Source organism: Amborella trichopoda, chromosome 7 (genome assembly GCF_054954075.1).
Source record: "Amborella trichopoda isolate Santa Cruz 75 chromosome 7, AtrichopodaSantaCruz75HAP2 v2.0, whole genome shotgun sequence".
Taxonomy (NCBI): domain Eukaryota; kingdom Viridiplantae; phylum Streptophyta; class Magnoliopsida; order Amborellales; family Amborellaceae; genus Amborella; species Amborella trichopoda.
In genome coordinates this window covers 9879309-9895692 of record NC_142342.1, presented here as the reverse complement: position 1 = coordinate 9895692, position 16384 = coordinate 9879309, and the positions used below count along the sequence as shown (strand labels likewise).

At 36.9% G+C, this 16384-nt stretch overlaps 1 protein-coding gene across 7 annotated transcripts in view; it reads left to right on the top strand.

Annotated features, from left to right (window-relative positions):
- Positions 1-3599: 3599 nt before the first annotated feature.
- Positions 3600-16384, top strand: part of MSH1 (MUTL protein homolog 1) — a 40506-nt gene continuing 27721 nt past the window's right edge. For 4 of the 7 annotated variants that reach the window (XR_016059157.1, XM_088871805.1, XM_006854264.4 and 1 more), the window contains exons 1-4: positions 3600-4152; positions 5698-5842; positions 5943-6040; positions 7713-7788. Coding sequence is in view for 4 of the 7 variants with exons in the window: in XM_088871805.1 (XP_088727931.1) it covers positions 4043-4152; positions 5698-5842; positions 5943-6040; positions 7713-7788 (429 nt within the window). In the remaining 3 variants the exon portion in view is untranslated. Of the gene's footprint in view, positions 4153-5697; positions 5843-5942; positions 6041-7712; positions 7789-14507; positions 15424-16384 lie in introns of those variants that run through there. The other 3 variants (XM_020673531.2, XM_088871806.1, XM_020673534.2) reach the window with 3 other exon arrangements.

The following is a 16384-nucleotide window of genomic DNA, read 5'->3' as shown; positions in this document are numbered from 1 at the left end:
CCAATTAATTGGGATCAGCTACACAAATCTTGATCAGCCATTCTACTTTATTAATGACCATATCCTCAATGAGGCCATAAGTTTTGTTATCTTTTCTCACTACTTCGAACCATGTCCTTTTGGGCCTACCCCTTGTCATTTTTTAACCTTCCACTTGAACTAACTTGCATCTCCCAACAAGTAGTGTATTGGGTCCGCACCACACATGACCAGCCCACTTAAATCTACTTTATTTAATTTAACGCCTATTGGTGCCACATCTAAACTCTCTTGAATGTATTTATTTCAAATTCTATCCCTTATTGTCATGCCACTCATCTATGTCAATAACTTCAACTAAGTTGCACTCATTCTGTGAGTGTGTTGTTTATTAGCCACCTAACATTTTGACTCGTAAAAGTAAAGCTAGTATCCCAACTGTAATATGGAACTTGCCCCTTCAACTCATAGGTATGCGAACAGTGTTCGCAAAATCGAACTGAAACGATTAACTGAACATGGGGTTAAGAGCGGTTTGAACCGGAACAGGACGAACCAGGTCGGTTAACCGGACTAACCGGTTAAGTAGATTTTCTTTTTTTTTAAATGGGTCAAAAACCCAATTTTTTTTTTTTAAATAAAAAAACTTAGATTAAGTATACATTTATCTTACAAAAAAAAAAAATTTATCTTAGATTAAGTATACATTTATCTTACAAAAAAAAAAAATTGAAACAACTTTTTATATTATTTAATATTTGAAGATATTATCTGGATGGTTTATTTTTAATATTTGTATGTGATTATAAATCTACTTGATTTGAACCATCTTTGAAGCGTAAAATTTTATAATTAGACATGAAAATAGATTTTAAGCCTATCATAAAATTTGGTGATGCACTTTTGATGGTTTAAATGACGAAACTCAAAGTTCTAACATGTGTGAGGGGGTTACATTCCATCAGACCGAATACATAGAGCACACACGTGAAGCTCCAAGTTACAGTAAGGGCAGAGTGAGTTATATACAGTAAAGCAAAATAAAACTAACTGCAAACATCATTGTGTGGTGGTTAGTCAAAATCACTTAACATCACCTTGCTCAATCTCCTAATCACTTCTTGATATTCTTATCTCCCTGGCCTCTAGTTAGTATCAAAACCAAAGGGTTCGATAAGAAATCCAACATTGTTTTCATGGCTCAATAAAACTTATGGAAAAGGTAAGCATCAGTGTAATTCTGGAACGAAATAGACTGCTAAATCTCAGTTAACCACACCCAGCAAAACTGATAAAACATGCTTTGCATATCACACTTTCCATTTGAGTCATGCTCCATATAAAAAAAAATACAAAAAAAAAATATATATTTTTCTCATATTCATCACAAAAAACATATTTGTATATATAAAATATACAACATTAAAAACAATCCAACAAACTCACCAAAAATATATAACATTAAAAAGAAATAATATATATATATATATATATATATATATATATTCTCATATTCATCACAAAAAACATATTTTTATATAAAAAAATATACAACATTAAAAACAATCCAACAAGCTCACCAAAAATATATAACATAAAAAAGAAAGAATATATATTTTTCTCATATTCATCACAAAAAATATATTTTTATCAATGAAAAAACGTAATTTTATTGAAAAACAATTTTTTTTAAGAAACCCCCCAAATCAAGCCAAAACCATAAAGAATACATAAATTTTAGAGTCAAAATCAACCCCAAATCATCAATTTTTTGAACAAATTGACATGGGGATATGATAGATAATTCCATTACGATTCAAATGCCCCAAATTTCATGAATATCCATTCACTATTGAGATTGTTCTTTAAATAATGGTGGAAATTTCACTTCATGAAATTTTCAAGACAAAAACGCAGTAAAAAAAATCTATATAAAAAATTATACTCGATAATAAATCAGCATACATACTATATTTGATAGATGAAGCCTTAATGATCAACATCCATTGCTCAATTCGATAAAGAACGATCAATACAATAGATCGATCATAAATCAATTTTTTTGGATCGAACACAGTTCTTCGAGCAGCACCATTTCGGGTTGAAATCAATCTCAAATCTTCATCTGTTTTGACAAATTGAAATAAGGAAATGGTTAAGGCTTCAATAATGATTCAAAGCCCTCATTTTCATGAAGATCCATGTGGTATTGAAGCTGGTATTGATAAAATGGCGGAATTTTCAAATCTTAAAAAATCCGCTATTTCATCTGCTAAAAACTCATTGTTCTTCGATTTTTATTCAAGAATCAATGATTTATAGGCAATTTATGGTGCATAACAACAATAATTCACCGACAAAAACAAAAAACGTCATAAAATGGAATAAAAAAAGCGGTAAAAGCTTATTCACAGGTTTCTGTTAAATATAACGGTCCATGTAACAAATAACACACGTTATTTACGAAAATGACCGTTATTTCCAATATATCACCCGTTATAGTGGTTAACCGGTTCGGTTAGCAAAAATCAGCAGGTTTGCGTAAAAAATGTCGGTTCGCGGTCTAACCAGCTGATTTTTGTACCCATTTTTCCCCCAAGAGTACCCAAAAAATGGCCTTAATTAGAGTCGGAACCCTGACGGTTCTGATCTAACCGGCCGGTTTCGATCCAAACCTATCGGTTTTGTGAACATTGTATGCGATGATCACATAAAACACCGGTTGCACATCTATAATTCACCCACCCGGCTTCAATTCTATGTGTGACATATTTCTCAATCTTTATATTTTATTGGATTCGACCCAAGATATAAAAAATACGCATTATATTATAGATATTATATAAAAGTATATACTTAAAAGTAAAAAAAAGTATCCTTCATATTAGTTTTCCTTGAAGGAGCAAATACACAAAAAACTCATGGGAGTAACAAATCTTATCACAATATAATACCCCTAGTAAGGAATTACGAGGAAAAAGTTTATATAAGGTTGCAATGTCGAATTAAAGATGCAACTAAAAAATTCATTGAAAAAGTTGTTTTAATGTTGAAAACTTCATAATTGATCATCTTGACATCGAGATGTATGAATATCAAGAAAAAAAAGATTTCGAGTCCCATAAATAGTGCATCTTGCAACACATTATCTAGACCGTCTATTTTCAAAATTGTCATATGTTTATAGATCTACATGATTTTAACAATTTTTGAAATTTAAAAATTTATAATTAGAAATAAAAATAGATTTTCTGATAATCCTAAGAACTAAATACACCAAAATTACATGTTATGATAAACTTTGGAGGTACACCTTAATTGGATTGTTATGCATATGCAAGTTATGTATATAAGGGTGAGGTTTGTATAGAGCCAAGGCTCTAAACAATCAAAATAAAATGCACCTTCAAATAGTATTGAGAAATATAGTTTCAATGTTGAAAATCTTTATGATAGCTTTAAATATACTTTCGTTTTTAATTATATAATTTAAAGCTTAAAAAACAGTGTAAATCGGGCAGATCTTTGAAACTTTTAAAATCTGAAAAATTGATGGTTCAAAATGCATTACAAGATGCACTATTTTCAAAACTTGAAATCTATTTTTTTTATATGTCCGTGGATCTTGATGGCGAGATTAACAATTTGAGAATATCTCACCTGAAATGTTTGAAGTGAGTTCTAATTCGGTTGTTTAGAGGCTCGGCTGTAAACGTTTTCCTATATATAATCAGACTCGTTCTCTTGTCCTCCACATTTCCCTCCTTTTCCTTCTCCCTCTATTTTCGCTCTCGGAAGTGCCACATTCCCTCAATCCCCCAAGGATTTCGTGTCCTCCGCAAAAACCAGTCTTTCTCTCTCTCTCTCTCTCTAAAATCCCGTAATTGTCTTTCTCTCACTAAACTGTCATTCTCGCTCTCACTCACACACTCTCTAAACCGCCATTTTTTCCCACTTATTTGTACGGGTTTTCATTAACTCCCTCCATAAGCTCTCTCCTCACTCCAGAGCAGCTCCTCTCTCTCTCTAAACGCCGCAGTCTGCAACAGTAGCACTTGGTCCAATGCATCGGTTTGCCTCCAAGTCCCTGCTATTCTCTTTGCCCAAATGGAAAGCTCTCACTGTGCTCTTTCGCCTCTCTAATGGCCGCTTCAACGTCCCCCAAATGCCTCTGTGAGTTCTTCAATGGCTTTTACTCTTACTCCATTATCCTACTTTTGTCCTGCTTTGGTATGTTCCTGCTACTTTCTTTTTATATGCTTCTTTTGTTTTTGTTCCTCCCTACCATCGGGGCTTATGTTCACGGTGGTTCCTTTGAGTTTTAGAGGGAGGAATCAATATTGGGCTCCTTTTCTGCTTTCATGGGTTACTTGTAAGCTGTGATTTTTTGAATGAGAACGTGGTTGTGTTTGCAAATGTTGGACTACACTTAAGCTTCTTCATTTTGTTGGATTGGGTTCCTTCGAAACCATTAAAAGTGGGTTGTTTTAATGCATGTGGTTAGTTTTTTGAACGATTTGATTATTCAGTATAGTTGGTGAATGTTGAAGCTCTTTTCTATTATCTATGTCATACTGCTTAGTGGTTTCTTTTGATAAGTGTTGGGGTGTTTGGTCCCATTCAGAAACTCGTGGGTGAATTTTTGCGACTTCGTTTTGGTAGCAAGCATTGTGAACAATGTTTGTGGGGATGGTGATCGTGGAGTAGAGAATGGTTTTCCTGTTATTAATAATCAGAAGTTGCCTATAGAAAACTGATAATGTGGATTCTAACCCATTACAGGATCCCGTGACTATGCAAGAAAATCAAACATACCGAAGTGGATTTCCACCAATTCCTAATAAATTCTATTGCAATATCCTATTATTGATCTACGATTCCAAAAAACTAAGACTTCTTTTCATGTCGATGAACCAGTGGATGCAATGGATTCTTTTGAGGACTCTGACCATGATCGTAAATTAATAGCAAGTTTTTGTTGGGAGTCTCTGGTTATCTCTTAGACGTATATGATGCTGTTTAACGGGTTATTGTATATGTGTTGTATTCAATCCATATGGGGTGATTTTCTTCTTGCTATGTCATTGTAGTCATCGTATACCGTCAATGTTAACTTGGTCAAGCCATTCTGATTTGCTTAATAAGGGTTTTTAAATATAGTTGTAGTTAATGCTGGATCTACTTTCTCCGGAGTCACCATAGACTTCTAAAACAATCTTAATGTGGCTATCTTGTGAGAAGACAAATTGCGATAGTTTGCAACACATTGGTCTCTTAGCTTATTTTCTGATTTCCATTATAATTGATGCTGGTCAAAAATATTGAATTTTACTCCTGTTCCTTTCATCTCTCTTATCTTGAAACTTTGCTCCTTAATAGCAGGCGCATAAACTTTAGTCTCTCAACACTCCTTTGTAACTAGATGCAATGGTAACCGTAGGCCTTCTTTCTGATTCTTGTGCTCATTATTTGTAAACTTGCTGCAAATATATGTTTTTATCATAGAGTTGTTGGATTACAATGCTTCATATCTTTACTTAATTACTCTTAAAGGGGTTTCCTGAAGCTTCTTTTGCAAAGAAATATGAAAATGCTTAAATACTTTTTGTTCATCCCTTGTAATCCCTGAATATATCATTGTTGATATTGACATATTAAGTAATGTACAATGTGAATCACCCCGTTGAGGAATTCTTGTTTTCTCATTTATCTTGTCAGATACTGCAGTAGATATGGAGAGAGGACTATTGCTTTCAGGGCACAAAGGCTTCAAAAGAGCATAATTAGAGCAACCAAAAGATCCAAAGCTTCTAAGTCTTTTCTTCAAGGAGAAGATCATGCACATATAATGTGGTGGCAAGAGGTTAATGAATTGTTTGATTAGCATTTGATAAGTCCATTTCATCCCTATTGTTGCTTCTATCTGCCATGATTATGTGAAGTAGCATGATTGTATTTTGCAGAGAATGGACAAGTGCAAAAAGCCTTCATGTGTTCAACTTGTCAAAAGACTTAAATATTCTAATTTGCTTGGGCTAGATGAAAGTTTAAGAAGTGGGAGGTGAGAAGTCTATATATAGTTATTTATGACTCTCCGGTCTCTCAGTTTTCTGTTTTTTTCTTGTTATTTGTCATAGCTCTTACTTCTATGAATTGGGCATGAGCATGCACACAAAACTTGGTTTGGCATGTGGTTAGGATCCTATCAAGGGGTCGGTTCCACTCTGGATTCCCGATCTTGCACTTTAGGGAAGCAGATTTTGCTCCTCTGCAATTCTTAAAATTTGAAATCTCGATCCTTCTTATTAAGGATCGAGGTCCTAAGTAACACAAGATCCGGATCCGTTTCATTATAGTATAGCAGTATGGTATGGTATAACAATGTGTATAGTAAAATATGGTATTGCATTATAGTATTGTCTGGCGACATGGTAAATATAGTAGTATACTCTATATATTTAGTAGATATTTATGTAATATAGTTTTGTATCGTAGATCTAAGTATAGAATCGCAAAGTGTAGCATAGTAGAATAATATACAGCATAGAGTTGTAGTATAGTATACCAATATAGTATTGTATAACAATGTGATATATAATACTGGGGATTGTATACAATGAGGCCATTTACCTTTGATACAAGATGGTCACAATTCTTTACAATCATTTGATGTGAAATTTGATAGCTTGGATGTGTCATGAAGTTCGAGAAAATTTCTTTTGAAGTTTGAGCTTGGTCTGTAGCCACCCAATTTCACATCCAATGGTCAAGATTAATGTGATCACCTTGTATCAAAGGTAAATGGTCTCATTATATACTTTTCCATAATACTATTATATATTATAGTACTACACTAGTTAAGTGCACTCAGCGGTCTCCATTTTTAACCATAGGTAGCTCAGTCCTCTATAATGTATCATTCAATCCCTCGTATATTGGGATCGAAATCCCCATATTCCACTCTCCTTATCATATGGAGTTTTCTGCTTGTCATTGTCCTACCATCCCAATCTTGATCTCGGATCTGATTCGATCGAAATCCCATTAACTATGGTTTGACATTCATTTATGGGCAACACTATCTCGTAAGGGCCTTTGATATCGACAATTTGCTTCCATATGATATATGATTCAAAATTTACTTGGTTTAGATTTGATATTTTCTTCTCTATGGGGTAGCCAAAAGATATGCTCCCATGGAAGCATACTGTCCATTTTGCTCCATTGGGTATATCTCAATCTAGGAATGTTTGTAGGACCCCAAATTTTGGGGAAATTATCTCTTGAGAGTCATGACCAACCTCAACAAAGAAAATTTGAAATTGCATGTTCTATGTGCTTGACAAAAAGCCCAAGATTGAACAAGTAACACTAAATTTTCGGAGGGCAAGATCTAAGTGTTGAAGAATTCAAAATCCATTTTTTTTTTGTTTAAAAATAATGATCCCCTGATTCTTAGTTGGATTCCAAAAATTTAAATTTTAAAATATCTTCCATGGTATGTCTTTTGGTTGGGGGAGTTAGTGCACAATATGCTCGTGATGGAGCATGCTATATTTTCTCTATGAAGTAAATATTAGTAAATTGTAGACTTGTTCCCTTTGTTACTTTTTACCTGCTTTGTTATATTATTTCTGTTATTTGAGCATCAAGACGTCAATGTGGTTATTTTGTGCTGAATATTTTCAGCACTTTTTGGTCACATTCAAATTGATTTTCGTTACTTTTGGCAGTTTGAAGGAAGGCACACTCAATTGCGAGTTATTGCAAGTTAAATCAAAATTTCCCCGTGAAGTTCTAGTCTGCAGGGTATGCTGTTTGACACTTTGAGACATAGATAGTTTTCTTAATTATATTCAGGATCTTATGCTTTTCCCTGTGATGGGGGTCTTTTAGTTCTCATGAACCATAGACAAGGACATTTGATAAAGGACGAATGAGCTATATGGGTTTTTTATGTTTTGAACCATTCTTTAAAAAAACAGTAATTCAATCTAGGACTTTCTAGTTTTTAAGGTGTGAAGGTTTATGGGCTTTTCACTTGAAAAATTTTACCTTTTTCAAACTGAAGGGTTGAGGCAATCAGTAGCTCTTGTGCTTCTCAAATTTTTAATAATTTTGACTTGATAAGTGAATGGCATTCTCCCTATATATATAGTAAATGTTTGTTGGATCAAAATCTAATGATTTTTTTTTTTTTTTTTTTTTTTTTTTTTTTGAGAATTGGTGACATATATTATATATAAAATCTTCTTACAAAAAGCCACGAGATATGGGTATAGGCATCCTACATATGGGCTGCTCCGGCTGTACAACCACAAATCATTTATCAAATAAAATAGGGAGAAAAGAAGAGTAGGAAGTTAAGCAAGAGATGGAGAGTGGTAGACAGAGTCGGGAGCGGAATGAAGAGTAGAGGGTTTGAGTGAGAGAAAGGGTGGTGGAGAGTTGGTGAGAAGCGGAAAAGGAGTGGGGGAGTGAAAGGAGAGAGAACGGTAATGAGTGAGAACAACGAGAGAATGAGTCGAAAGTTAATGGGAGAGAGAAATGCTTGAGTAGTGGAGACAAAAAGTTGAGATAGAGTCGTGCGAAAAGAAGATGGCATGACTTTTATGCACATGACAGTCCTTCGACTAGTCGAGATAATTCTCATGGCCTTTTGGTCCAATCAATCCCCTTAATGACTCTCTTGTAATGATCCACATCCCAATGTTGCAAGGAGATCGAGGAGGGGAAGGCCGACTCGTTGAAGGAATTTATTTATACTTTGGTACTGTTTTTACAGCTTCTTAGTGACTTCCAATGTTTTAATTAAAGTTAGGGCCAGTTTAAGGAACTTTATGCGTTCATCTGAGTGAAGGGAATTATGGGGTATTTTTATGATCTTTTAAGTGTTAACTTAAATAGGGGTAGTTTTGGTCTTTTTTAATTATAATGTAATAAAAGGGCTTGGGGTGTTAGAGTTTCTAATACTTTTGGGGCGTGAACCATAAAAACAGGGTATGAATAATAACACCATGCCTATCTAGGATTTTGGGGTCATTTCTTCGTGCAAGGAAAGCCAGGTACACTCAAATTTGGCCTTTTTTGATGTTTATTCAACTGTTTTTTACCTCTTTTCTCTATTTTCATGTCTGAGCCTAGGTTTTATTCAATAATAAAGCTAGGAATCAACAATCAAGTCTAAGGTTTGTTGATTTTAGGCTAGGTTTTGCCAAAGCGGCCTAGAACTTGTGGATTTCAGCTAGGTTTTGTTTGTTTTCTGCCTAGTTGTGATTTTGGTGAACTTATGGCAGCAAGAAGAGGTCGAAGTAGGGGTGTTGATATAGATCTACGTCATGATGAGCGAGATTAGGAGATCGAAGATCTGAGTCAACAAGTTCTAGAACTTCCAAGTCAGCTTGTCGGCATCAAACGTGGCAAGATGAAGTTTTTTATGTCCAGGATGATGTTGAGTATAACCCTTTTTAGGATCGTGCTCTGCGAGATGAGTCGAGTGAAGAGTAATATGATTGGAGAAATCCATATATCTAAAAGTAGATATTCCTGATTTTGAAGGAAAATCACGGCCTGACGACTTTATAGACTGGTTAATTACAATACAAGGGGTCTTTGATTACAAGGATATGCCACATAATAAAAAAGTTAAATTTATTGCCATTAATTTGAAAAACGTGCTTCGGTATGGTGGGAACAATTGAGAGCAAGGCAAGAAAGAGAGGGAACCTAAAATTGTATTGTGGGAGAAGATGAGGAAAAAGAGTAAGGACTAATATTTACTTGAAAATACAGTCTTTATATGGAAGTACGCATGTGTTGCACCAAGGAGATGGGTCAGTGGATGAATACACAATTGAGTTTCACCTTTTGACTGCATGTAGCAGTATTAGACCCTTCATGAGGTCTACAACTTTGTGAAGAGGGTTGAAACTCAGCCGAAATGACCATTAACAAGTAGGGTGCAGGTACGAGTAATAGGGGAAATGGGCAGCAGCCTTGGTGGTTATTTTGGAAGAAAAGGCAGCGTGACAGCTACTGGTTTTACATCTCGCACTGTTGCAACGACCAAGTAAGGTGCTCTGGGCCAAAAAGGGGTTTTTTAAGGAGTCAGGTGGGGCGAAAGGAGTGCTGCTTGCAACATCAAGTGCTACAAGTGTTCGGGCATCAGGCGTGTCTCATCCAAGTGCCTATCGCAAGTTCGTTAATCTTTTTGAGGAGTTTTATGATGAGGATACCAAACACTCTTTTGAAGGTGATCCCAACTATGATGAGCTGGTTGACGAAGAGGACCTTGAAGTGAAATTTAGTAACCATGGGGAGGCTTTGGTGATCTGGTGCAGCATGATTACTCCTCGAGCAATAGATGAGGAATTGATAAGGGACTTTTTTCCCTAATTCCTTGATGATTTGTGTGATTTTATGGATGAGCTAATCCTTGACAAGAGATCTTTTGATGGAGATGGTCATCCTGTCTTTTTGATAGTAATCCCATCTTTAATGAGGGTCTTATCTTTGATGATGATTTGGTGGGTGATATTATCTATGGGGAATAACAAAGTGAAGGTAAGGAAGATCAAGGAGATGACAGTGGTAGTAAGGATGTTGTTTCTTTTGATGCCTTACCCGAGTGTGGGGTACATGTGAGGTATGGCCTAAGGGTTCGCTGATATTTTCCTATGAGGTTTTTGGTAGTGAGTTCAATATAGAAGGTGGTCATCAAATGGTTGATTATGTGATTCCTGATGTTAGGGTTCAACTTCAGCCATTTTTTAGGGTAAATCAATGGGGGAGAAAGGCCCCTACCCGTTTTTCATTAAATAAGAATAAAAGAAGTACAATTCATAGATTTACAACCCTAAAATAGGGCAGTTGCACAACATCATGGAGTAAAGGAAGTGAAATACAATCAGGCGGTCTAGTGTGCCAAATGGTGGCATCAAAAAAGGCTGAGGCTTTTTAACGAGTGTGTCAACTACCATATTGACTTCATGATAGACATGTGAGATATACCACACACGTCCAATCAGTCTTTGTCTGCAGTTGGCAGCAACAATGTGAGCATACCATGGGGCTGTGCATTTATCGTGAATGACATTGACAATTAGAGATGAGTCATTTTTAATTTTGTAAAGGAAAGCAATCTAACTCGATGGCAAGGTCCTCGCCGGCTTGCAAAGCACAAAACTCCGCATAATTATTTGATGCAACTCCAAGGGGCTGTGCAAATGCAACAATAAAATATCCGTCTTCACCATTAATAACTCCGCCTGCATTTGATCATCCTAGGTTCCGTAAACAAGCTCCATCAATATTGAGTTTGAAATGGCCTGGTCAAGTAAGCACTATGCAGTCGGAATAGAGGACTTCGTCTTCTCTTGCTACCATGTGATGTGAAGATTGTTTGCTATGGCCTTTTCGAATATGTGGAAAGTCCAAGCCTTTGCTTCTGCCATCTCGATAACATGGAACGTAATCTTCCTGACCAGTTGTTCCCTCTTGGAGGTCTTCCCTTGAAAGACCTGGTGATTGCACTCCTCCCAAAGCATTCAAATAGTGGTGAAGAAAAGGGAATGTCCTCCATTAAGAAGGCCAACTGATTTAAACTTGTAGGAAATCCAAGTCCGTAATATAGATGCAATGTAGTGATCTAAGACATAAAATCTTTTGCCACACCTCCATGCATGGGATCTTCAAACACCCTGTGAGAAATTACGTTGAAATAATACGTGTCAATATTATCATCATTAGAGCAGCAAAAAGGGCATACTTGTGCCGTAGTCAGTCCTCGCAGTTGTAATAAAGAGGAGGTGGAGAGACGCTGATGGAGAGCCAATCAAGAAAACCATTTCGCTTTGGGATGACAGTGCAAAGCCCATATAGTCCTGAAAACTGGCTGTGAAGTGCCCTTCCCCGAATATGATTCCATGCATTCTTGGCTGAGAATAGACCACTGGCTTAGTGGATCTAGACCAAGAAATCATTTTGGGGGCGTAGAGGAATAGTGAAACTCGCAATCTCTCTCCAAACTTGGATGAGAGGACCAGATGTAGGAGTACGGAGGCTCCATACCTGAGGAGAACCCTACAAATAATCCTCAACCTTTGACTTGGCAAGAGTACCCAAATGCTTGTGAATATCATCTCCATAAGAATCCTAGATAGAGTTTCGGATAGCCACGGGTTTGTCAAAAAATCCACTATACGACCATCTCCAATGATCCATTCGACATTATATCGAGATAGGACAACCCAATTGGACGCCCTTCCAAGCATAAGAATAATTCCTCCTCCTGGTCACCCAAATGGATGAGTCTTTAAACTATTTGTGCTTGAAAAAACGCGATTGTAGGGAAGAAGGGTTGGCAACAACTCTTCAAGCTAATTTCATCATGCCTGCAATATTGAATTCTGATATATCACAAATTCCAAGTCGCCCCTCTTCAGTAGTAATACAGACATTTTTCCATTTCACCAAGTGAAATCCTTTCTTCCCAACTGAGCCAGCCTATAAAAAGCTACGGTGTAACGTCTCAACTACATTGCATATATGCTTGAGTAGAATAAAATAATGAATCCAGAAAATGAGGAGCTGAGAACTAATTTTAATAGCTGTAAACGGCTTGCATAAGAAAGGGAAAGGGCTTGCCAAGTCCCAATTTTGTCTATGATCTTCCCCACCAGGCTATTGCAGTGATTATGTTTTAAGCTCCCATTAAATAATGGCAACCCTAAATATCGTACTGGCAGAGAACCCTCACTGAAACCCATATCTTTGTGCATATGTACTACAAGCATGGCAGTTCCCAATGGGCCTAATACATGATTGATACAATGTCTATGGGGGTTGCAGTAACACAACTTGCCTTGATTTCAAGCTTCGTTAATGTGGGAGACTTGATGATAGTTTATCTATGCAAAGATAGGCATGCTATAGGCATTTACAACAAGCTCAATAATAAGAAGATCAGGCCGTTTCGGGTGCTGAAGAAGATGTGAAGTAATGCTTATAAGATCGACCTACTGGCTAAGATTGAGACATCTTATGTGTTCAGTGTTGTTGATCTTTTTGAGTACCACGAACCCATAGTAGCAATCCGAACTTGAGGTCGAGTTCTTGCCAACCATGGGAGAATGATGCATCAGACAGTCCTTCGATTAGTCAAGACAGTTCTCATGGCCTTTGGCCCAATCAATTCCTTTGACGACCTCCTTTATGATGATCCACATCCCAAAGTCGCAAGGAAATCTAGGAGGGGAAGGCCAACTTTTTGAAGGAGTTTATTTTTAGTTTGTTGTTGTTTTTAGAGTTTCTTAGTGATTTTTCAGTGTTTTAATTAAAGTTAGGGGCAGTTTTGTGACCTTTTATGTTTTAATTTGAGTGAAAGGTCCTATGGGGTATTTTACAATGTTTTAAATTAATTGGGGGTAGTTTGGTCTTTTTTGTTATGAGGTAATGAAAAGGCTTGGGCTGCTAGGGTTTCTAACACTTTTGGGGTGTAAATAGTAAAAATAGGGTGTGAACAGTAGCATCATGCCTTGTCTAGGTCCACTCAAATCTGGACTGTTTTGATAGTTTCTTGAAATGTTTTTTTTTGCCTTTTGCTCTATTTTCCTGCATCAAATTAGAGTTGAGAGAGAGAAGTGTTAGAGAAAGGTGGAGATATGGGGGGGAAGGAGAGTGGAGAGAAGATGTCGAGAGAAAGATGAAAGATCGAAGATGGGGAAGATGTGGTAGGGAGTAGAGAACAAAGAAATTTAGTGGCCAAGAGAGATAACAGAGGTAGAGTGACGACGTGGAAAGAAGAATACGTACAGTTAGAGAGCGGAGGAGAAATATAAAGCAAAAAAAAAAGAGGAGGCGAAGAACTGTAAAAACAAAAAATATGTGAGATCAAGTAGAAGGGCATCCCACTAGCTGGGACACTAATCCAAAAAATCACTACTGAGGATTCCACAAGAAACTATGGCTGTACCGAGATGTGTGTGAGATTAGCTATCGAGTCTGCTTCCCACCAGATGTGACGGAAGTTGATTCAAAGTGGCTTGCGTAGAAAAGTAATGTGATAAAATATATTGTTGGTTTATCGCCAAGGCCGGCGTGACATGCCAAAAGCTCACTAGATAACATATCGGAATCCCTCAACGAGCAGTTGGTTTACTCAATTGGTTTTGAACCTTTGATGAACTCTAGGAGAGCGATTTCTGCAGCTCAATTGGAATCTCTAAACCTAATATGGATGGGGTTGGGCATGCTTTGGACCATGACACTTTGTTTGGATTGTATTGAAGGATGTCCTGCCAATTTGGTCGGAAATCTGTTTTGGAGAAGCTCTTGAGGTGTTTGTAGTTATTTGCCTAGAAAATCATGAGACCTTTGGCTCTTTCTGCACTTGCTCTTGTGGTCTCTTGACTTCTCAAAAGATGCAAGAATTTTGCTTCCCCCATATAGACCAAAGAGTAGCCAAGGTGTTGGCTATTCAAAAAATAGGCTGCTGATGTTTCCCTCTTCTTTCTTTCTTTCTTTCTTTCTTTTTTTTTTTTTTTTTTTTTTTTTTTTCGTGGGGGGAAGGAGGTAGGAGAGGAAAGATGTTCAAGGGATCCCAGTGTGACCCATTGCCAATTAAAGTCTTTGATATGTTTGGTCTAGACTTCAGAAGCAAATTTGCAATAGAGAAACAGATGGGAGTGGTTGTCTTCTTGTTCTTCCCATAGTTAGCAATTTAGCATATATTTGCAAGGTTGTAACCTCTCCTCATGAGTTGGTATAAAGTTAAGTTTTGACTAGAGACACTAGCCAGGTGAAGGCAAGGATCTTTGGAGGTGTTTAGATGGCCCAAGCTTTATTGTGTATGAGTGGTCTGCGGGAGGAGGCAAGATCTTGGGTTTTGTAGAAAGAAATGACTGAGAAGAATAATATTTGGAATGAGATAAGCGCAAAGTGGGGGGGAGTTTCATTGACTCAAGCTACCATGATTGTCTAGCCTTTTTCGTCTTCTAAGAAGCTTTTATTTTTTGATGAAGGTTCTAAGAAGCTTTTATTCATCATAAAACCTAAAATTCATGGCGCCTCTTCTCCTCAAAAGCTTCTAACTATAGAAACTCTAGATTCCATGGATTGCCTAGCTTCTAGGGGTTAGTTTCAGGCAATCACTTCGACGGACCACCAATTTGGTGACAAGAGCTTCTTTTGAAACCAAAGAAACATGCAAGGCTTTGTTTGGGAAGAAACGCTGCAATCCGTGGAGATTTGGTGTGATTTCTAGGATCTGGTCACGGGTGATGTTCTGTGAGGTGCTCTGGCTTTGCACTCAGAGATGTTTTAGAAATCCTAGGAAACTGTAATCAATTGGGGGAAATCCTTGAATCCATGGAGCTAGAGCTGCTTCCAAAAACCTAAGCCTTTCTTTGGAGGTAGAGGAGGATCGGTCGTACAAGAGATTGGTAGGTAATATTTTTCTTTCCTTTTACGTTTTATAATTGGCTTATCATGAACTGGTTTGTTACTCTGATTAATTGAGTGACTGGCTTGTTTCCACGTTAGCATGTGCCTTTTATATCTCTGCTTTGATTATGGCTCTAGCAAATCTTGATGAAAACTCTCTAAATTTTTCTAAAAATCTTTAGGATATTTGACCAAAATTGGACAAGTAAAAATGATTCTGCTAAATTGAGCCAGAATTGGAGGAATGCTAAAAGTTTACCCAAAAATTTTAGGATACATTTTGTTACACTTTAAGTAGAAATAGCTCCAGAATTGGATTGAAGTTCTACTAGAGCCTTCTCTCTGATAGGATCACTAAAGTTGGAATTTTTGTTTTTTTACTTACTATAGGATTGCATTTATTTTACAAACCTATATTTAAAAATTTGTCATTTCTTTTCCACACAAATTTGAGTTGGCGCACCCTAAATTGGGCGTTCCGACTCGAAAGTTCCTTTTCCAGGTGATTGAGTTGGAGACCTGTCTGGTTTTTAAACATTGGCTTCAACATCATGGTATTTATGCTCGGAATAGCACCCCTTGATTTGGGCTCCACTTAGGCTTCACTAAGCCTTCCCTTACGTCAAGGAAGGGGGTGAGGTGGCACACCCCAGCCTTCCAAAATCTTTCTTTCCTCTTAGATTTGGTAATTGACTTGGGGTGTCTGGACCTAGAAGCTTCTTGAATATGCTTCTCTCTCAGTCTTTTAACTCTAAACCAAGTTATGCAGGAAGAGGGTCTATCACATGTATTTTCTTGTTGTGTTTGTTGTGTGGGTTTTGTAGACTGTTAATGATCCATCTAAGTTGTTTCTTGAGGGCTCTAAGAGGTGAGAGCTCTTCTGCACACTACGGTAACTTCTCCCATGCCATGAGTTGTTGATGAAGACTTTCACCAAAGATCATCCCAGATCACTTCGCATACA